Genomic DNA, 23,426 nt, shown 5'->3' on the forward strand with positions numbered 1-23,426 from the left:
CCAGGGGAAAAGGAACGAAGACCGTAAACTGGAGAAGACTGTGCTTTAGCTTTTGCTGAAGGCCTCCGAAGCTGCACAGGTGCCCAAGGCTGGTCCCTGGTCAATAACCAACACACTGGGAAGGTAATAGCGAAGTATGGGCTCCCTTTGCAATAAACTCCCATCCCATCCCCTCTAAGCCCAGAGACTTCCAGCATCAATGGAGGGAACTACAGCCATAGGTTTAGCTGTTATGGCTGAGAAAAAAGCAACAAGCACTCCTCTTCCCCAGCACCTGTATCCTATACAAAGGACAAACCTATAGGCAAAGGAAAACCACAAACCAAGTAAAACCAGCTTCACCATCCATGTTTCTTGAAAAAAACGGGGTTTATTGATTTTTAAACTGCAAATAGTCGTTACAAAAAGTTTTTTTTTCTTTTAAATAAATTCACACAAAGAAAGAGAAATAGAAAGCGACGGTAGTGACCAGCAAGAGGAATAATAATTACATTCATCTTAATGTGTGTGTGCCAGTTCTGTTTGCATTAACATTGGAAAACTCCAAACCTGGAATCCAGAACCTCAAATCTGCAATCGGAATGTCTTGAGATGGGCACGTGGAAGTCAAAGGGTTTCTTTTGTTTTTTTGTTTTTTCCCTTTTAGAAGCCATACATAAAAGTTGTTTTCCTTCTGTACTGTCACAGAACTTTTACATACATTCTCAGTCCTAGCTGAAAAGGCCTAAAGAAGAAGAAACTCAATTTGCAGTCCAACACAAAGGGGGGAAATTTCTAAAATAAATAATCCAACAGTTTTTTGCATTTTTTTAAATTAATTTTTCATTTTTTTAAAATAAAATAACCAAAAAAAGTGTAAAGTTACAAAAAATGTCGTTGAAGAATAATATATTAAAACTGTGGAAAAAAAAAAGGAAAAAGACACGTCACAAAATTTTAAGATTAATATGAAGATCATAATTTAACATAAAAGAATATATTCTATGGATTTGTCATCCCGATAAATATGAACAAAATTAACAAAAAAAAAGCATAGTTTTGGCAATAAATACGTTTTGATAAGTTAAATAAGCTTTTTTATATTGATGTGCAGTGACAAGCAAAATTTTTGCTCTCCAATTTCTGAAAGTTATATGAAGTTTAAAACCCAGGGAAAAAAGCATGGCGTGAGTGCTCTAAGGATAGACCTACGGTATTCTAGAGCAAAAACCATTGAAGCTACTTCTACAGGAAATCGTTTTAACACAGCTATTGTATGTGGAATGAATACCATTAACTGCTCACCCCTTACATGTTTTTTTAGCTTTTCTCTCATTTTTTTGTTATTTTTTTTTTTAAAGATGTCACATATGAACTGGGGAACTTTAGCACCAAAATCAAGTCTCTCATAGTCCATCTAGCTTCCCCATCCTCCCCACTTAAAAAAAAAAAAAAAAAAAAAGAAAGAAAAAATTAAATCACAAAGTCCCACTTATGTCGCGATCTTCATCCACTTTTTGTCTTCCTTCCTGTAGACCTACGCGAACCCAGGCAAGATTAGTCAACAGAGGTTCAGGTCGGGAAGAAAAAGGTTTTGAATGTCAAGATAGGTTTCCCCAAAAACCCAAGTCTGGCAAAAACTCTCCCAAGAGGGGTGTGGGGGGGTCATGGGGAGAGGGGAGGGGGAGGGTGTGGGAGGCTGAAATAAGGGAAGGTGCAGTTGGGTCGCCAGCGGAGGGAGCTGCTGGTTCTGGGTCCCCTCCCCTTCCCCCATGGGCAGAGGCTCAGGGAGGCCCACGGGTGCCCTCTGGCGCTGAAGAGGTAATGTAGTCACAGTGACAAAGTTAGATTACAAGGCACTAAATTGCTTCTGTAAACTGTTACTGCTTTTTCTTTTGTGATTTGGCACTTAAGGCGTAAGCCGAGGGGAAAAAGGCATCTACTGACAAATATGGGACTTGTCTGTTATGCATGGTAAGTGGGCTATAAAATCGAGGAGAGGGGGTTTCAAGCCAGAGGAAGCTACTGACAAATTGACTTGTCCTTATGTTGGGGGGGGGGGGGTCAAGAGAGGGGAGAGGGAAGGGGCATTCCAAGGTTCTGGGGGAAAGGGGTTGAGCTTAACCTTGTTAATGTAGGGGTTGTCAGGAATCAGGGAGAGAGGGAGGGGAGGGTAAGGATGGGGAGTGGAGTAGGCAGGGGGTCCCTCCCTACCCGGGGTTTAGTCATCTGAGATGGAAAGTCTGCTGAAAATGGGCAGGCGTCTTGAGTTGTCCAAGGTGGGGGAATCTGAGCCACTGTGGCTGCTGCTGGAGCTGCTCAGATAGCCCTCCTGGTCCGAGAGAGAATCCTGAGGGCTGGGGGGAGAGTCAAACATGTGAGGGGACTCGGACATGGGCCGGAAGAGGAAGGTGGTCGGGGAGCCACCCCCGGGCAGCCCCATGCTAGGGGCAAAGAGGTTCGCCAGCTCCTGGCTGGAGAAGGCGAAGGGATTATTGGTGCCATCTGGCAGGGTGGGTGAGCCCAGGAGGTCATCGGCGCTCAGGATGGGGGGTGGGGTGATGGACGTGGGGCTGTCCAGCAGCCCTGTGGCAGCGGCGGTGGCAGCGGCACTGGGAAACCCAGCAAAGCTAAAGCTATGCTGGAGGCGGGGACGGTCAGCGGAGAGGTCCCGGGCCCCGGCCAGGGCGCGGCGCTCCTCAGCGTTGTGGATGAAGTGGCAGCGGGGCCCATACGGGCAAAAGCCGATGGTGTGGAAGGTGCGGCACAGCTCCGTCTTGTACTTGGGGTGACGGGTCAGGCTTCGGAGCTCGTGGATGCCATGCGCGAACTGGCACTTGTCCCCGTACTTACAGGCGCCGTTCTCCTCAAAGGGGCGGCACAGCTCCGTCTTGTAGCGGCTGGAGTTGACCTGGCCGCTCCCTGGCTGCTTCTGGGTGGGCAGCAGCCGCTCGCCCCCTTCTGAGAAAGAGCGGTCTCGGAAGCGGCTGTCCCGAGAGCTCAGAGCTGGGGCCGGCTCGCCCTTGAGGCTGCTGAGGAGCTGGTTCTGGTGGAACTTGGAGCTGGGCAGGGTGACCGAGTGCCTCCGGGGGAAGCCCCCACCGGCAGGGGTGCCCACTGCCTTCCTGTCCAGCAGGCAGCCCCCTGCACTGGGAGTACTGTAGTTAAGCATCTTGTTACCCTGGAGGGAAGAGAGGGAAGAGAGAGGATGGTTGGTGACAAAGGCCATGTACCAGGGCCAAGAAAACTACCCCTAAGTGCAGCCCCCTCCACAATCGGAAATGCCCCTTGTGTCTCTAAGGAACTACCTCTAACTCAGCCCTGGCAAGCCCCCTCCCACAAACCAGCCACCTAGCTTTACTTTGGCCCCATGCATAAGAAACTACAAAGTCCTAACATATAAAAAATTGTTATACATGCACCCTGCTCCATGCAGACCCCTGGAATGCACCCCCATATCCTGTCTCCAAAGCTACCACTTTTATCCATAAAATCTAACTTTTTTACCTCCCCAGTAGATTCCTCAGCTAAAAACATCTCCCGTAACTCCGACTTCTCTAGATTCCCTTTCCCCCAAAACAAGAACAGGTAAACCTCAGGAGACTCTGAGTACCCTCCTTTTAATCAGTCCCTCCTTGATTGACACTCCACACAAACAAATGCCTGGCTTCCCAAGACTCAACTTCCTCCTTCAGAAAGGTTCCCTTCCTTTGGCAACAGGTTTCCAGACTGCCTTTGCTTTACTTGCTAAGAGGAGGGGAAGAGGAAGGGTCAGGAGAAATCCTCCATCTGGGGTGGGGGGTGGGGGGCAGGAGAAGGATGGGATTCTAAAATAAAGTTCATTGCCCCATGCCCTGGAAAGAGGTGCCTTCTACAATGATCTCCCCACCCCCTCCACTGGGAAGATGCCTTTGCAGTTAGTGTTCTGGCTGCAAGGGCAGGCTTGGATAAGAGCACCAGTGTTTAATCTTTAACGCAAAGCTGCAGGTGGGAAGGAAAAGGAAAGCACCAAATCCCCCCACCCGCCTCCCAGTCAATAGTAGATTTGGGGGGAGGGAAGCAGAGCCACCACAGACAGGTTTCTGTTCCAATGGTATACCCTGGTCACCTGCCCAATCTGTACCCAAGATTCGGAAAGGGCACAAGCTGGGGACCAGGGAGTTGGCTCCCAGCCCATGTGGGTGTCATTGTGCAAATTCTAAAGTTGGTCCCTTAGGATCAGCTGCAGGGGCTCGGGAATCTGTAACAGCAACCACCCCACAGAGCGGATTACAGGAACCAAGTTGAGAGCCCGGTTCCCAACAATAAGGTTCATTTAAAAAGTCCGGGGGGGGGGGGGGGGGCGGGGGTAGGGAGCGAGGGAAAGAGAAATAGATCAAAGAGTGAGAAAGCCGGGAAGAGAAGGAAGGAGTGCAACAGAGCTCAGGTTAGCTGCCAGGGCAACTGGAGTTTGGGAAAGCCCAGAGAGGGAAGGAAGCTGAAATTCAAACTTTTTTTTATGTTGTTCTTCAGCTCCTCGGAGTCCCTGCACCCCAACCCTGCAGCCCTGGGGCCCTGGCAGCTGGGCCGACTGGAGAAGCAAGCTGGGAAAAGAGAGCGACATGACCCAACGTGTTTAAAAGAAGGCAAAACACTTTAGCAATTAAAAGTAGCCTAGCAGCTCCCCGCTTTCAAAGTGGGGAGAGGGGATGAACATAATCTAACATCCAAAGGCTTTTGCTGTGTACACTTAAACCGCATTCATGGAAAATTGTGTTTAAAACCCGCTTTTTTTCACACAGGCTGGCAAGCTACGCCACTTAAGGAGGCCCCATTAAATCCTTCCTCGCAGAGCCCCTTGAGCTCAGGCCGGCATTTTGTTCTCCAGGCCCCCCTCAACCCCCTCGGAAAACAGGTAAACGGGTCAAGCCTAGTACCATTATCACCCCAAAGTTTGCAGTACTGTAGGCGATCCCAGAAGGAAGCCTGGACGAGCTGGGGCGAACTGAAGTCCTACTGCAAACCCGTTCTGCAACATCCTTTTGAATCACAACTCTTGGCCTTTTTCTCGCAGGTTCCCAGCCCTTCCACATCAGACATCCCAGTAGAGATGTCGTCCGGAGACTCACTTCCCCAAGGGGAGCCCCTGCTGACCCCACTGGCTGGCGGTGTGGCTGGAGACTCGAACCCCTCCCGGCGACAGCGAGACCCAGAGCGCGCACAGGCAAACCGAGCAGACCAGCGAAACCGGGCTCAAGCAGCACATTACGGGCGACGGAATCACCAAAAAAAAAAAAAAAAAATGGTCCCAGCAAATGACCCGCATCCCTCGGGCGGCCTCGCCACGCAAACTTCGCCCCCCAAAACTCTGATCCCCAAAATTCCCATGCAGTAGCCGCCAGGACCTGTTGAAACTCAAAGGGTGGGAAGGAGCGAGCCAAATTCCTTTAAACTGGGGGGAAAGTAAGGCGGAAAAAAGAACCATCTTGCCTCTCTTCCTCTCCTTCCTACTTTCCAAGACCTGAACTTTTGAGGGTTCTTTCTTTAGGCAAAAGAGGAAAAAGAAAACTTTGAAAAGCGAACCCTCCGCCCCACTCTACCTTGCATAAAACTTCACTCAAGTCGAAGATGGTGGCAGACACGAGGGTGGTGGTCATCCTGGGCGCTCGCACGGGGCAGGGACGAGGATCTGGTGTGCCGCGAAGGTCCCGGTGCGGGGAAGGCGCAGCCTCCGGCTCTCCGGTCTGGAGTCCCACACGCCTGCTCCCGGCGCCCCTCGCCTTTCTGACTCTCCCCGACTGCGGCGCGCGAAGCCCAATTTATAAAGTTCAGATTTGGTGGACCGGGGGAGGAGGAGCTTTAAACTTATTTAAATGAGGAAGAGGAGGAAAAAAAAGGTGATTGACACTGAAGTTGAATCAGCCATGCGGTCAAACTCGGGAAGAAAAAAAAAAAAAGAAACTTTCAAAAGGAAGAAGGGGGAGGGGAAACGAGGAAAGAAGGCTAAGAAAAAAAAAAAAACCAACTGCAAGCAGCGCACAACTTTTTTTTCTTAAAGAGGAAAAGTTTCGAGTCTCTCGCTTGGCTACCCGGCGCTTGGGGCGCCCCTCTGTGGGGCCGCGCGGCGCGAGGGGGAGGGGCGCCCCCCCCTTTGTCAGCCTGCGAGCGCGGCTCTGTGACATCATTCATTCCACCCTCTTCGGGGTTCTTGTTGTTGTGTTGTTGTTTTTTTGTCGGGCAGGAAGGCGGGCTCGACTTTCTCTTTTTGCAGGCGGGAGCAGAACCCGTCCTTAGCGCCCGGGCTGCGGTTTCCATCTTGAGCAGATCTCCCCTGAAACTTCTCCAAGTGCCCCCCACAACTTAACTCTTTTCCCGAGTTTTCTTCCGCACTCGGCTGCCTTCCGCAAACCAAGCAGGACCAGAACATCGGGAATTTGGGACGCAGAAAGCATTCGGGTCTAAGGTTTTTAGTTTAGTTTAGTTTTTTTGTTGTTTTTTTTTTTTTTTTTCAGCAGGTCGTGGGGGAGGTAGAGTGGGGGAGGTAGAGAAAAACTAGGGAGAGTTTTTCCCTGGGGGGGGGGACCGGGCCCGGCCGGGAGAGCGCAGCACGGTTTCGCGCGCCGCACGCGTCTACACTCTCCTGTGCTTCGCAACCGAACGGCGGGAGGGGCAGTAGCGAAAAAGACCACCGCCCGGAAGGATTGCTTGCTTGTTTAACAGGCTTGGGAGTGGGATTTATTTCACGCATTCAACCCTTAAACTTCTTCAAAAAGAAAACATGAATCCTCATGAATGTCCTTTCCAATCCGCCCTCCTCGCCCCCCCCCCCCGAAACACCAATAACGCACAACTTTCCACGAGCGCTCTGAACTATGGGACACACGCACACACCCCTAGACGCTTGAACAATGAAAAAAGTTACTTTGGCAAGAATGAAGGTAAAGAAACGGGGGAGGCGACACTTTTAACTTCTTGTTGCTTCTCCCCCGCCCCCACGGGAACGGAACATATGGCTTGTCACGCTGCGCTGTTTGGGCGGGATGGGGGGAAGGGGGCATGGGATCTTCCAACCCCCCCCCCATAGATTATTACTGCTTTTAAGACTGTAATATATTTACTGTTAGCTTCAGAGGCCTCTCCTTCCACCCAAATAAAAAGTTGTTAACGTGTCGCCCACGGCCCCCGGGTGCTGGAGCGAAGACCCAGGCGGAAATCGCGGGGCTGTGTTTCTTTCCTATTTCCCCGCGTGCCCGGCCGCCTCCTCAGCCCTCGCACGTTTCTTCCCAGCACTCAAGGCGGCCGGGTCTGTTATGAAACCCCGTGCGCTGAGTGGCTAAGAGCGGGTTCCATTGCGATGTAATTAGGTCACCCCATTATGAGCACGTTTCTTTGGAAAGGACAGGGCGGGCGGAGCAGAGCGCTCGAGTCGCGCTCTCACCACCACCACCCACCCACACACACACACTCACGCATTTTTATTGCATTTCTGGTGTATTCGTCAACCTTCGAGCAGACCCAGGGAAACCTTCCAAATCACAACTGTTTTAGGAACCGGTTATTTTTCATCTTTGCGAAACACAGAACTTTTGCTGCAACCACCAACCTACGTGATCCCAGCCGGGTCTGCTTTTATTTGGCCCCTCTGACTTAAATTGATGGCCCCCATTTTTAACCCGGCTGCTGCCCCTTGCCTTTCCTTCTGCTGCTGTCCAGCCGCCTGTTGCTTCCCTCCCCCTGCTCCCATATTTCAGCTTTTCTTGAAATCTGGCAAGCGCCAGAAAGGGAAATAACTTCCATCCACCTTAATTTAAATCACTCAAGTGTAGGTTTCTTTCTTAAAGGGGTGTTTGCTCGCTCCTTTACCCAGCTCCAAGAAAGGGAGGGGGTCGTGCAGTTTCTTGGTGATGAGGTAATGAGTTCCAGATTTCAGAACAGAGCAGGCTGCGCGTTAAAACCACAAGGTTAGTCTGCGTCCTGATGTGAAGCTATTTCGTCCTTTTATCTGCCTCCCCCCCACCCCAAAAGACCCATTGGTCTTTAATTCTGGAGGGTTCGCGAAGCTCTGCTGGGGGGATGGAGGAGGGGTGGAAAAGCGAGGGAGAAGGGGGACCCGGAGCGGGTGGGGCCGCCTGCCCGGCCCCAGGCCTGGCCCGCTGTCCCCCCCGCCCGCGGCTGCAGGACTGGCTAGAAGCACCATCACGCGGCCCCGGAGCCGCAGGCTAGCTAAAAAGTCTTTTTTCCCAACCCCCCCCCCCCCCCCAAGAGAACTCCGATTCCTCGAATTTCCACCGCTTTTCCAACTCCCGGCCGCCTCTCCCCTCCCCCGCTCCCGGGGCGCGGGCAACGCGGGGCGGCGGCCAGCCTGGCCCGCTCGCTCCGGGGTTGTTTACCGGCCCCGCCGACCCACCGAGTTTGTTCCAGCTCCCAGAGCCTGCCTCTATAATTAAACTCTTTTTTAATTGTTGGGTTGAAACGTCATTTCGGGGACTTTCCAAGGGTGAGGGAGCCGAGGGGAGGGAGCGAGCCTCCTTAACCCTTCGCTGACCCGGCGGGCCGCAGAGTGGCGTCCAGCAGGGCCGAGGAGGGCTGAGAGTCCAGGGACCGAAGCCGGCCCGCCCCGACTGGACCGGCTCTGCAGGTGCCCGATGGCGGCGGGGACGGCGGAGAGCTCCGACCCGGACGGGAAGGCCGACGAAAGCCATCCGCCGAGCTCCCCGCCCCCTAAGCAATGAAGTCCGCGCTCCGGTTCCTTACCCGCGCGGGGCCGCGAGAGGCAGTGCCTCCACCTGCACTGCAGCTTCCGACCGGGAGGCGATCCGCCGGATCCTCCGTCCCAGGCCCGACTATCAGGGCCCTCCTGGCGCACTTGGAGCCGGTCCCCTCGCGAGGAGGGGCTGGGCAGGTATTTTTGGATGGGGGCGTTAGGTTTTGTTCAAGGAGGAAGGTGAAAGTCCCTCGAAATTAGGGAACCGCGACGGATGTATTCATGGGTCATTCTGGACCGTGGGCGCACCTCGCGGCAGGTGAGCGTGTGGGGTGCCAGGCCCCTAGCGGGCTTGGCCACGTCAACAGCGACCTCCAAGGCACCCCTCCCCAGGATCCCATCCTGGCCCGGTTGCAGCACGCGATCTGCCATCGCAGAGTCCCATGGCTTCAGGTCGTTTGCACAAACCCCCAAATTCTTCGGATTGGGCCCCGCCCGCCCAGGACCTCTGCCACCTGAGACCCTGGAACAGCTGTAAGGTCTCTGGATTAGAGAGAGGTGGAGGTATGGCCAAGTGCGGCCTGAGAGTTACCTGGTTTAGATTCACCTGTAGTGCTTGTGGAATGCAGATTCCTGAGCTTGGACCCAGGCCCAGTGAATCAGATGGTCTGGGTGGGGATTCAGATGCTCTGGGGTGGGGTCAGGAATCTGCATTTCTAGTAATTTCCTGCTAGTGACTCAGACATTGAGGTCTGAGAATCAGTGGTCCAAAACGTTGAAGTTGGGCCATTCTGGATCCAAATCTTGGCCCTGCCATTTTCTAGCCGTGTGACTTTTCAAGACAGTGACCAAAGCCTCTGTTTTCTCATCCCTAAAATATGGATGATAATACATGGGCCGCTAAAGTGCTTAGTTTCAACCCTAGCAGAACCCTTTTATATGCCTAGCCATTGTATGTAAACGAAACCATTCTTGAGGCCTTATTACACCACAAAACACATTTTGGGGAGTATTCACTTTGCAAAAGGATGCTTCAGTATGAACATCCGTGAAATGGTCAGCTAACAACTTTGACCCCTTCTGCGCCTTCTCCTTCCTTGCCTGGGCCTGCCTAGAGACACAGGATAGCCCAGGAGTTTTGAGCCACCTAGACTTTGAGGGGAAGCCCAACTCTGCCAGCTGGTCACCAGTTGCACAACCTCAAGCAGGTCACTTATTCTCTGGGGTGGTCGGGAAGGTTAAACTCTTCCAGCCAGTGCTTAGCTCCAACAGCCACTTGCCCTCCAGTCACTCCAAACTCTAGCAGTTGCTGGTGGTTTGCTGCACAGCCCTCCCTGGGGCTTTGCTCAAGAGGTTCCTTCTGCTGGGGTTTCACGCAGCTCCCAGAGCAGGCAAAATACCTCTCTCGCAGCAGGCCCACTGCAGCCTGCGGCACTCCGGCATTCTACTGCATTTTATGGGAATTATCTGTTTACTCCCACTGGACCTAGCAACTCCTGGAGGGCAAGGGCAGCTCTATTACCTGGGTCTCAGGAGTAGGTCCTGAGTAGGTACGCAATTCATTTTTTTCCCCAGCTTTTACAGCACCTGCTGTTGTAACTATTAGGATACTTTGGTCACCCTAAACCCGGCAGTGGGAATAGAAGAAGGATGGACGAGGCTCCAGGAGTGACAGGAAGGGGGGAGGCCTTGGGCTCTGCCATCAGGGGAGATGGCACCCTTACCAGGTTCAGAAGGCCAGAGCTGGTAATTCAGGAAGGCTGGGCTTCCACGGCTTGCCAAGGGCAAGTTCTGTGCAGCTGTTAAGAGGTGACATAGTCTAATGGAATGAGCACTGGTCGAGGAGTCAGGAATCTTGGATTCTAGAGCTGCTCTGCCGCTAGTTCAGTAGGTCATTCTCTACTCCGGGCTTCCATATTCTGCTCTGTAGATGGAGAGCATTAGACTAGGCAGATGGTACTCGAATATCACGCTGAGCAGAATTACCTGGGGAGCTTTTAAAGCTATACAGATGCCCTGCGCCACCCCATCCCAGTCCAGCCTCCTCCAAAGATTCCACTTCAGTTGGTCTGGTGTGAGGCCCAGCATTTGTATCTTCTAAGCTGTCCAGATAATTCTATTGTGAATCTATTATGAACCCAGAAGCACTGGATTTGATTATGTTAGATCAGTAGTTCTCAACCAGGGATGATTTTGCCCCCCACCCCCACCCCATGAACATTTGGCAATGTCTAGATACATTTTGGGTTGTCACTATTGGGAGGTGGGGAGGTCAGTGCTACTGGCATCTAGAAGATAGAGGCCTGATATGCTGCTAAACATCCACACAATAGCCCCCACAACAAAATTTATCTGACCCAAAATGTCAATGGTACCCAAACTGAAAAACCCAGTTTTAGAGGTTCTTTCCAACTCCCAAGATCCCTGCATACTTAGGCTCTATCCCCACTCCCCCTGAAACCCTTCTCCTTAGGGCAGCCCAAGTGATCTTTTTCTTGTGTTGTTTTTTTTTTTTTTCACGTTTATTTATTTATTTTGAGAGACAGAGCTCTTCGCTGTCAATGCAGAGCCTGACGCAGGGCTCAATCCTCTGAACCATGAGATCACGACCTGAGCTGAAATCAAGAGTCAGACGCTTAACCTATTGAGCCACCCAGGTGCCCCTCCAAGTGATCTTTTCCAAAACCTAGATCTAGGGTGCCTGGCTGTCTTAGTCAGTGGAGCATACCGCTCTTGATCTCAGGGTTGTGAGTTCCAGCCCACATTGGGTGTAGAGATTACTTAAAAATAAAATCTTTAGGGGCGCCTGGGTGGTGCAGTCGGTTGAGCGTCCGACTTCAGCCAGGTCACGATCTCGCGGTCCGTGAGTTCGAGCCCCGCGTCGGGCTCTGGGCTGATGGCTCAGAGCCTGGAGCCTGTTTCCGATTCTGTGTCTCCCTCTCTCTCTGCCCCTCCCCCGTTCATGCCCTGTCTCTCTCTGTCCCAAAAATAAATAAACATTGAAAAAAAATTTTTTTAATAAAAAAATAATAAAAAAAATAAATAAAAATAAAATCTTTAAACAACAACAACAACAAAACCCCCCAAACCTAGACCTGATCTTGTGTTACACTTGCCTAAAAACCTTGGCTACCCATCCTTCTTGGAATAAAAACCATACCCATAGTCCAGCATAGTCTGACTCTCTTACTGCTCCAGTCTGGACTTTCATACCCCTCCCTCCCTCCCACCACTTCTCCCACCCCCCAGGGAACCCCCCCTTTGCTCTGGTCAGTTTCAGATGAAAATGAAGGATACTTCCTTCTGCCCTAGGGCCTTGACACTTGTTTTTTCTCCTGTCTGAACTGACCTTCCTTTGGCCCAAATAAATTCTAAATCATCCTTTAGAATCCAGCTCAAGCATCACTCCCTCCAAGACAAGGTATCTCTCTCCTCTCTGAAGTCCTCATGGAATGTTCATTTCGTTCAGAGTAGTTATTTCCGTTTATAAGTATATGTTCATTCCTGTCGCTTTTTTTTTCTTTTTAATTTCACATGCAGAAAAATTGACCTATCTTTGGTGTACAGATTTTTTTTTTTTTTTTTTAATTTTGGAGATGGAGAGGGACAGCACAGGAGCCAGGGAGAGGAGCAGAGGGAGTGAGAGTGAATCCTAAGTAAGCTCCCCGCTCAGCGCAGAGCCTGATGCAGGGCTCCACCCAGGACCCTGGGATCGTGATCTGAGCTGAAATCAAGAGTCAGAGCCACCCAGGCGCCCTTAGCATGCAGACTTTTAATGTGAATAGATTAATCACCACCATGACCAGGAAACAGAACAGCTCCATCACCCCCAAAAACTTCCCTCATGCTACCCCCTTGTAGTCATGTGCTTCCCCTCCCTTCACTCTGCAACCACTGATCTGGTCCCTATACTGTAATTTCATCTTTTCCAGAATGCCATATAAATAGAATCATATAGGATGTATGATTTCACACAACGTAATGCCTTTGAGATTTATCCATGCTGTTGCATGTATCGCTAGTTCATTCCTTTTTGTTGAAGAATACTATTTCACTGTATGGGTGCACCATTTTTTATTCGCCTGTTGAAAGACATTGGATTATTTCTAGCTGGGGGCCCTGATGAATAGAGCTGCAGTAGCATTTGTGTACGGATTTTTCTGTGAACACGGTGCCTATTTCTCTAGGGTAAATAAGTAGGAGTGGGATTGCGGGGTCAAATGGTAAGTGTATGTGGAAGTTTATGTTAAAAACTGCCAAACTGGGGCGCCTGGGTGGCTCAGTCGTTGAACTTCCGACACTTGATTTCCACTCAGGTCATGATCTCACAGTGAGTTCAATCCTTGAGTCTGGCTCTGCACTGACAGCATGGAGCCTGCTTGGGATTCTCTCTCTCTCTCTCTCTCTCTCTCTCTCTCTCTCTCTCTCTTTTTCTCTCTCTGCCCCTCCCCTGCTCGCATGCTCTCTCTCAAAATAAATAAATAACATTTAAAAAGAAACCTGCCAAACTGTTTCCCAGAGTGGATATACCATTATGCATCTCCAACAGCAATATGTAAGTTACATGTAAGCAACAGTTGTTCCACACCCCGACACCAAGCCTTACAATTGTCTGTATTTTTTATTTTAGTCATTCCAATAGTGTGTGGTAGTATCTCATTATGGTTTTAATTTGCATTTCATTCATGGCTAATGATGTTAAACATCTTTTCATGTACTTATTTGCTATATGTGTATGTCCTCTTTGGTGAAATATCTGTCCAGGTCTTGCCCATTTTTTAAACTGGGTTATTTGTTTTCCCACTCTTGAGTATTGAGAGTTCTTTTTTTTTTTAATGTTTATTTATTTTTGAGAGAGAGTCAGAGCGCGAGCGGGGGAGGGGCACATAAAGAAGGAGACACAGAATCTGAAGCAAAATCTGCAGAGCCCGATGCAGGGCTCCACCTCACAAAGTGCCAGATCATGACCTGAGCCGAAGTCAGACTCAACCGACTGAGCCACCCAGGTGCCCCTCTTTTTTTTTTTAAGCTATTTTATTCATTTATTTTTAAAATGTTTGTTTGTTTGTTCGTTTATTGGGAGAGAGGGAGAGAGCAAGAATCCTAAGTAGGCTCCATGCTGTCATCACAGAGCAGGATGCCATCCAGGCACCCGGAGGGTTCTTTATATATTCTAGATACAGTTGCTTTGTTGGATATGTGATGTGCAAATATTTTCTTCAGTCTGCACCTTAGCTTTTCATTCTCTGAGCAAAATATTTTTCACAGAGCAGAAGGTTTCAGTTTTGATGACTTTTTTTCAGTTTTTCTTTTGTGGATCATGCTTTTAATGTTGCAACTCACACTCTTTACCTGACCCTGCGTTAAGATTTTTTCTTTTTTTTTTTTTTTTTTTTTTCAACGTTTATTTATTTTTGGGACAGAGAGAGACAGAGCATGAATGGGGGAGGGGCAGAGAGAGAGGGAGACACAGAATCGGAAACAGGCTCCAGGCTCTGAGCCATCAGCCCAGAGCCCGACACGGGGCTCGAACTCACGGGCCGCGAGATCGTGACCTGGCTGAAGTCGGACGCTTAACCGACTGCGCCACCCAGGCGCCCAAGATTTTTTCTTTTAAAATTTAATAGTTTTATGCTTTACGCTTAGATCTGTGATCCATCTTGAGTTAGTTTTTATAGACGATGGGAAATTTAGGTTGAGGTTTGTTTTTTTGCCTTTGGGTGTTCAATCCTAACACTGTTGTTGGGTTTTTTTTAAGTTTATTTATTTTGAGAGAGAGAGAGAGAGAGAGGGGGAGAAAAAGATGGGGAGGAGCAGAGAAAGGGAGAGAGACAGAATCCCAAGCAGGCTCTGCACTGTTAGCGCAGAGCCCCATGCAGGGCTGGAACCCATGAACTGTGAGATCGTGACCTGAGCCGAGATCATGACCTGAGCTGAGGTCAAGAGCCAGATGCTTACCAACTGAGCAACTCAGGCCACCCCCCCCCCAGCACTATTTATTAAAGAGACTATCATTTGTCCATTGAATTGTTTGCGCCTATTCAAAAATCAGTTGGTCATAGTTGTATGGGTCTCTTTATTCTGTTCCACTGGTCTGTGTGTCCATTCTTTTGCCAGTGCTACACTTGTCTCGGTTATCGTGGCTTCATGGGAAGTCTTAAAATCAGGTGGTGTAATTCCTCCAACTTTATTCTTATTTTTCAAGATTATTCTCATTAGTGTGCCTTTTCATATGAATTTCAGAATCATCTTGTCTGTATCTTCCAAAAAAATTGTGCTGGGAATTTTATTAGAATTGCATTAAACCTATAGATCAATTCAAGAAGAAGTGACATCTTTACCATGTTGAGTCTTCTAATCCATGTACATGCTATGTCTATTTATGTAGGTTTTTGGTTTCTTGAATCAGTGTTTTATAGTTTTTATTTATATGTATTTTTAAGTACGCTCCTTGCCCAGCGTGGAGCCCATGACCCCGAGATCAAGACCCGAGCTGAGATCAAAAGTTGGATGCTTAACCAACCAAGCCACCCAGACACCCCTTTGTAGTGTTTAGCCTATAGATCCTACACGTTTTGTTAGATTTATACCTAGTATTTCCCTCCTTTGGGGAACTATTATATTTTTTCTTAATTTCAGTTCCTAATTTTTCATGGCTAGTGTATAGAAATACAGTTTTTTGTGCATTGGCCTTGTATCCTGTGTTCTAAGTCACCTTAGTTGTAAGAAAGTTTTTTGGTAGATTCCTTAAGTTTTGTTTTGTGTGTATGTGTTTTTAACATAGACAATGATCTGCAAATAGGAACAGTTTAATTTCTTCCTTTCCAATCTCATGCCTTACATTTCTTTTTCCTGCCTTATTGCCCTGTCTAGGACTTCCAGTATGATACTGAACAGGCATTCATGAGTGGACACCCTCACCTGATCCCAATCTTAGGGGAAAGCATTCAGTCTTTGACTATTAAGTACAACATTGGTTTCAGGTTATTTAACAGTCGTTTAACTTTTTTGTTGTTGTTTACTTATTTTTGACAGAGAGAGAGAGAGACAGAGCATGAGTGGGGGAGGGGCAGAGAGAGAGGGTGACACAGAATCCAAAGCAGGCTCCAAGCTCCAGGCTGTCAGCACAGAGCCCAACGCGGGGCTCAGACTCACAGACCGTGAGGTCATGACCTGAGCCAAAGTCAGATGCTCAACCGACTGAGCCACCCAGGTGCCCCTGGTCATTTAACTTTTTGACATCTCCCTTTCCACTAGGATGTATACTCCATGAGAGCAGTCTCTCTGCTCTCAACTCAACCTTCAGTGCCTGCAACGGTACCTAACACACAGTTAACAATTCTCTACTTTAGTAACTTATCCAGCCATAACCACTGCCCTTATGACAGACAGCAGAAGGACTTGGCTGAACATTCAGACATTGTGAAGAATAACTGGACGATAAATACCCTAGTGGATCCAACCAGGCATTAGCCCCATGGAGTTGGCCACTTGAAACTGCAGCTTTCTAGCAAGCCGTTCTGTGTCGAAGCATTGATCTATCAGGAAAAGATGACTGCAATAAAATAATTATTTCAGACTGAGAGCATTCTATTCCCAAAGGGAATCTAAACAAAAAGCTCTTGGCTCTGAAAAACAGGGGCTTTCAGGGTAAAGAGTCACACTGCTCTGAAATCTTAGGCCCTCGGATGGGTGGGGTTGTTTCGCTAAATTTATTTCAGCCGCTTATAGAAACACAAGGGGGAGGAGGGGGGTGGCTGCTTGCACACCAGCCCTGGCTCTGGAGTATTAATATCTGCCGGGTCAGGCTTTTATTTGGGTTTTGTTTCACCTTTTGGGGGTGGGGAGACAGGCAGGCAGCAGGAACATCTCACGGCTGCACGGCTTCTGAGCTGTGGTTTTCCACCTTTCTCCCTGTGCACTCCCAGCAGGCCCACCCAGCCCCCTCCCGCCTCACCTGAGGGTAGCTCTGTACCCACTGAATACCAAGCAGTCTCACCCACGTACCTTTCACATCTACTCTTCTCCCATTTCCAGAAGGGGTCTGAGCATTCCAAGAGAGTGGGAGTGAGAGATGGAACCTGCTTGCTTTCTGGCACAAGTGTGGGGCACCTTTGTCCCTGGCCCCATCAGAACCCCCTACCCAATCCCTTACCCCATCCTCTGTGGCTCTGCTATTTGCATTTGGGGTGGGGGGGGGGGCGGTTCTTGTATACGAAATCCAGGTCTTTTGAATCCTGTCTTCCTTCTCAGCCTCCCCCCCAAGCACTGAACACACATTTTTCTCGGTGCCTGATACCTGTCACACGCTCACACCCATACGGAGAAAAAGGGGTTACGTGAAACCACCATGTTGCTCTCTAAACACCTGTTCTCGTCTGAATTTGGAATGCTTTATGGAACACAGGTTAATCACCTCCCACGGATGTGGGAGAAACTGAGGCACAGGAAGCGGAGGTGAGATGTGTATCCGCCGGCTGGCTCTCAGAGGTACCCACTGAACCGAAAGGCCCAGAGAAACATAGGGCCCCGTGTCTGGGAACTCGCTGTTGTGCGGCCCGCTGTCTAAGGGCAGGAAGAGGAGACACACGAGCTGAACAAGCTGCTAGGCTTATGACTCAAATAATTACATGAGAATATGGGGAAGTACCTCACACGGTGCTCGGCCCATGGGAACCCAACAAATGCCAGCCTCGTTCTTTGGCAAACTCCTGCTTCCTGGCTCACCAGGGAAGATGGCAGGCATATCCTTGTCCTCTCCGCTCCCCAGCCCCCAGTTCAAAAGACTGAACAGGCACTGATGGGAGAGGAAGGTGGCTGCTTCGGGGAGAATAAAGGTTATAGACACAAACTGTAAAGTGCTCACGAGGAAACTAAGTTTCTCTTTTGTCCCAGCACCAGCCAGTTGGCTTTGGAATTATCCCTCCAGCCCGGAGTGGGACCAACCCCGCCCTGGGGAGCTGTTCCTTTGAGAAGCAGGACTCACCTTCCCAGCCAGAACAGGGATCAGACAACTCTTGGAGGGTCGCCCATAGGCAGCGGGAGAGAGGATGGACCTTTGCCACAGCCCTGTGACTTCTCCCAAGATGAGTTTCTCCTGCCAAATGCACCCTCCACCCTGTGGGGACCACGGGCCCCCAAACCAGGGCCTGCCCTTGTCCGACCAAAGGCAACCAGATCTGTTGCAGCTGTTCAGTGAGAGAAAGAGCTCTCCCAGAGACCAGGGAAGTGGCTAGAGAAAGATTCCTGCCAGCCTGGGGGTGTAAATATTTATACAACGTGCTATGTGGGCAGAGGGAGGTGGCAGGAACGAGGCGGCCCCGAGACCGCAGGGTGTAGGAGCCTACTCTTTGCGCTCAGGTGGGAAGGGCAAGAGGCTGCTAGGATCCTAATCCCCCCCTCAACACCCCAAACCCCTACATCAAAGAGGCTGGCCTTTGTCCCCAGCCCTCCTGCCAGAATTGAGAGGAGAACTTAAAAGAAAGTTCACCATCCTTCTCCTAAGTCCCCTAACCGTTCATTCCTCCTGGCTAGGATAGGTCTCTCTGCCAGGAAGGAGGCCCTGCCTTCAACCAGAGACAGAGCAGCTCCACAGGGCCCAGGCCTAAGGATTTGTGGGCCCCTGGGGCTCATGGTTCTAGAGTTTTTAAGGATGCTCGGCCCCAAGACTTGGACTCTAGGGCTGAAGGCTTAGAAAATACAAGCAAAATATAAAATAGGCAAAGATTTCTCTCAAGCTTCTATATAATCAACAATACCTTTCCAAAGTAGCAGTAACATGGTACACGGATGGTGATGAGGAATGGATGGGACTGGCAAGAGAGCAAGGTGTGGAGAAGGTGGGGGAGCCCTTGATGGCACTTCCAGAACAGCACGTGGCCACCATCACACGGGGCCTAGGAAAAGACAGTGCAGCCCCACGGACGTCCACCTGGTGCTCTTGGGCCCCGGCACCCCAGGACGCAGCTCAGCCCCAGGTGTGCACTGACTTAGCTGCCCCTCATCTAGGCCGCTAAGGTCTCAGCCAGGACCCAATGGCATTGACGTCCCAGGGTGGGAGGCAAGCCTGGGTCGGGGGTGGGGGGTGAGGGGGACAGCCAGATGGACTCCAGTCGATCTGCCTCAGACAGCTGGGGAGCAGAGCCAGGATGCGCCTCTCCTCCCTCCCCCATCACTCCAGACAAGGAGGGGCGCGGCTGCAACTTCTTGGGTTTCTCTGCCACCGCGCCCGCGCCCATCGAGAAGCACCACCTGCTTCTATCAGTATGGGGCTGACCCTGAGGCCCCCCACAGGTGGGGTTTGTGTTGCTCCTCAGCAGCCAACAGCCTTTCGGACACCTGAAATGATCAGGCACCACTTGCATTCCCCGTGCCCCTTCGAAAACGCGCACTGGCAGGAGTGGGGGTGTCGGGAAGGAAGGGCCTTCTACTGGAAAACCGCCTCGGTCTTCCGCCAGAGAGCGAACATCTAAAGACACCCGGCCTCCTCCAAGAGGCAGCCCCCTCTGCGGCAAGTCCCCCACCCACAGCACATCCCTTTGCGAGTAATACATTCCCAGTACGCGCACCTCCCCTGAGCTCTGGCCTTTAGGGTGGAATCTGGTGAATGCCCCACCTGTCTGCTCAGAGAGGGACAGATTCCACTGCCTCCCTGAGCAGTGGGGCCCAGGCCCACACACACCGTGGAGGAAACACCATCTGCCCCAACCCTCAGCCCGGGGCCTGGCAGCCGATGTCAGCCCTCACAGGAGGAGAGCAGCCCTGTCCCCAGCCCTCCCTCTCCAGAAGGGAGCTCCTCTTCCAGGGACACCAGGGCTGCGGTGAGAATCTTCAGATGCTCAGGTCCTCTTCTGCCGCCATGGCTCTGCCTGCCGGCTGTGGCCTCCTTCTTGCCAGCACTGCTTAAACAGATGAGCAAGAATAAAAGCCTGTGTGGCCCAAGGAAAGCTTTAGGGGAAAGAACGGACGCTGAAGGAAGAGGAGGGGAAGGACTCTTAAGAAACAGGAGAGGAGGGGAATTCAGGAAACAGACAAAATAAACCGTCCGAGAATCCAGATGTAAAACAAGGGAAGCCAAAAAAGAAAGAAAAATTATGCTAAGAAGGCAAAGTTGGGGTGGGGAAGGGAATTGAGAATGAAGAAGAAGCGGGGGGGGGGGGGGGGTTATAAATATGCTGAAAAGAGAGAAGAATGGGAGAGCAAACAACACCAGAAAAAAAAAAAAAAAAATAGAGACCCAGGAGAGAGACAGAGGCAGCAGTGAGTTTAAAACTGCTTTGACCCTCAACCAGCCACTCTCCTAATGTTCTGAGTCTTAGTGCTTGAGTCTTGTTGATTTCAGAGCCTTCCAACAAGAGCAAAGGACAATCCTAGGAAAGCAAGCTTTCCTCCCTGCGTGTTTTTCCTACAATTCCCCTGGTGCACCTCCACTGTTGCTCTTTTTCAGGGGTAGAGCTCATCTCCCTGGGGCAAGGCGGAAAAGCATTCCAGTCTGCCCCAGACTCTGGTGGCTTCCATCATGGTGCCCCCTGGAGGGCCCACTGGAGGATCTGAGCAGCAGGAGCCCTGCGGTGGGAGCAGCACCGGGTTGTGATACAGCTGTGCTGTCAGCTTTTCATCCTCCAGGGAGGGGCTTACCCCAGCCACCTCTCTGTGGACCAGGGCTAACCTGGAACAGAGGGGCTCTGCAAAGCCAGAGGAGTCCCAGCAAATGCAACTTTTGGAAACAACTTGGATGATTTAGTTTCCAGGCATTCCCAAGGGGACCTAAAGATAGCTACAGTTTTCCCATTGCTGGGTTGGCAAACAGCTCCTTGAAGCTCACCTTTAATGCCTTGTATTCATAAACTCCATGAGCACCGGCAGAAGATTCTGGTTCCTCTCCCTTTGTTGGCTTGGCCTTTCAGCCTTGTGTTGCCTCTCTCTTTTCTGGAGTCAGCCAGCGTCTCTCGTCTGTGTCTGCTTAGGTCGTTCGTTTCCCTTAGGTTATCACTCCCCCTCTGCCCACTCTTCCATTTCTCTAGGGCAGCAGGAGTAGGGAGAGAGGCTAAAAACAAACCAAGGCAAAATCAAGCAGCAGAGGAAGTAAGTGAGTTTGGTTTAGTGGCCAGCGTTGGGGCTGTCTGCAGTGGGGGTGGCAGGCTCCTGATGGACGGGGGTCTGAGCCTCCCCAGGCCCCCTGAAACTGCTCCTCCAAAGTTCAGCCAAGGGGAAGCCACACAGGCTGAACTCTGACTGACAAGGACAAAGAAAACGGTTCTTGCACCAGCCCTTCTCCCCAAGAATTCTTAAGTGCTTGACCCTGGTTCTGTACGTTCCAAACGTCGTATTTTTCTTCGCTCAAAAACTGAGGGATGTGACACAATGGACAGAAGGGATGTCTAGGTTGTAGCCTTAGATACTCAAGCCGGTTTCTTCTCATCCCTCCTAACCTTCAAACCTGCCACAATCGTATAATCTGTGACTCAAACTATTATTTAACCATGAAAAAAGACAAACCAGGAAATTAGAGGCTGAATGACCTAAAATTTATTCCATTCAACTGAGCTAATCTCCTAATAAGGGTGTGTATAATAATAAGTCATGCTATATCTGTTCTGGAAGATGTGAACATTGCAGGGGAAAGCGCATGGTGATTGCAGATCCTAACTTGTTGAGATTTGTCCTCAAAAGGGTAAGTGCCTGGTCCTAGGCCAAGCTGCCTAGCAGTTTGCCAGATGAGTCTCAACATTTGGGAACCGATGTTGCAGCAAAGAGTGCCCAGTGTGCGGGCCGACCCCATTCAAACCCCTCACTGCCACTTCCTAGGCGAGCAAGGCACTTACCTGCCTCCTTTAGTCTCCTCCACTATGAAATGGCAATGACAGCAATCCTGATCTCCCGGGGCTGCTGCTGTGAGGACAGATGAGCGAGGCGCTTGGCACATGTGAGCAGACCCCCTCCCTCCCATCAACCCCCCCCCCCCCCCAGTCAACTGTTGCTGTATGTTAAGCAGCGAATTGGCAAGACTAAGGAGAAGGCTGGAGGCCCCACCAAGTGGGGTTCCACGGAGTCACTGGAACACAGTCAAGTATCCCAAGCAAGAGAGAGAAGAGGGTCCCAGAGGAAGCCCAGGCAGCTGGCGGGTGGAGCACTGCATGGAGAGCCAAGGACAGCCACTCAGAGCGTGGGGGCTGCACTCCAGTCCTGCTGCGTTAGCTCAACTCCTTGCATCCCCACCCTTGCATGGGTTCACCCTTACATGAAACCCAGCACTAGCTCCCACTAGGTGCACAGCACCGGCCAGGCCCAGGGCTGTAGGGGGAGCAAGGTTACTAAGGGATCACTGGCCTCCGAGACTTCATGACCAGGCATTTCTGCCCAAATTCAGAAATCTGCCCTTTCAGGAGCCAGACTGTGAGGAGATGACCAAATGCTGAGACATTCTTATTTCAGGGCCAGTTTTCTTTCTTTAAGTGGAAAGGCAAAGAGTTCAGAAATGTGCTGGAAATGTGAACACGAAATGGAATCTTGTTAACATTTAAGGACTGTTGCTAATTTCTAGATGAGATAAAGACAATATGGCTAAGTTTAATGAGGCCCTTTTATTTAGAGATACATACTGAAATACTGGCAGGTAAAATGCTATGCTCTGATATATAGCATTTACTTCAATATTATATGGGAGGTGGAGAGACGGACGGTGGTATAAATGGACAAGCTTGGCCAAGAGTTGGTGATGTGGGTGGTGGGTACATGGGGATTCATCACACTACTCTGTCTCTTCCCATATATGTTTGAAATTTTCCATAATAAAAGGTCTTCAGTTCATAAAAGCTGAAAAAAACCTTAACTCGGGGATTCTTGTCTTATTGGGTCTTGTAACATGATATCTACTTCCTGAGGACATGTGCTCTTGGACATGAGATGAGCCTGTGGGAGACCTGCCAGGAGTGGGGAGGACTAGAGAACAGGCAGGGAGACCAGCATCCATGGGGCAGAAAAGCACCCCAAACCCTCCACCTATCCCCCCCCAACACACACACATGGGAATCAAGAGTGGTGTCCCGTCCCTCAGGGCCTCCCAGGCTGGGAAGAAACATTCGAAGAGGCTGGTGTTCATTTTGCACTGCTTTTAAACTCAGTGAAAATTATCTTTCGGTTGGTTTCAATGTGTTTTAAAGCACAATGATTTTTTTTTTTTTTTTTTGCCAGTAGAGAGCTATTATCAAAGAGTGGGCAACCTCTCCAACCTCGAATGGAAAATGGGGAGAGTCACGCCTGCCCCGCTTGCTAGAGTGTGAGGCGAAATGAGATTCATGAGCGTGAAGTGCCTAAGTGATAAACGATGGGTCTGATTTGAGGGGTCTTCGACAAATGCCAGCCTCTAGCCTCTCACGACCACCTTAGGGGTTCTGTTGCAACTGCAGAGGCTTCACTTCAACATCTGAATTAAATAAAAGTCAAAGCATTCCTACTCTGAGCCCTCTTTGGGCCAAGAATCCTACTGGGTGTCACAGAAGCCCCTGCTGTCCTCTCCGTCCCCCGAGGGGCCACCCCTGCTCTGGGAAGAACAGGCCACTTGGGATGGAGCCCTCACCGCTTTCTGGTTGAAGAATGAGTTGGAAAATGAGGAACAGGGCACCCCTCACTCCAGGCCGTGCCTTTGAATGGCAAAACGCATCCTAAGCAGGCAGGTATACAGCCGATCATCTCCTTCCCAATCACAGAGGCAGGTAGCTCAGGGTACAGATGGACAGCAGATCCTGCGCTCACCAGCTCCCCG

General features: G+C 50.4%; 1 protein-coding gene across 1 annotated transcript; it reads right to left on the minus strand.

Moving 5' to 3' along the window:
* Positions 1–350: 350 nt before the first annotated feature.
* On the minus strand, positions 351–5,773 carry ZFP36L1 (ZFP36 ring finger protein like 1). The gene is made up of 2 exons (XM_047862999.1): positions 5,559–5,773; positions 351–3,160 (listed from the first exon to the last, which is right to left on the minus strand). Exons 1-2 carry the CDS (start codon positions 5,613–5,615, stop codon positions 2,201–2,203), a joined length of 1,017 nt encoding a protein of 338 aa, XP_047718955.1. The 5' UTR covers positions 5,616–5,773; the 3' UTR covers positions 351–2,200.
* Between the last annotated feature and the right edge of the window lie 17,653 nt (positions 5,774–23,426).

Source organism: Prionailurus viverrinus, chromosome B3, assembly GCF_022837055.1.
Source record: "Prionailurus viverrinus isolate Anna chromosome B3, UM_Priviv_1.0, whole genome shotgun sequence".
Lineage (NCBI taxonomy): Eukaryota > Metazoa > Chordata > Mammalia > Carnivora > Felidae > Prionailurus > Prionailurus viverrinus.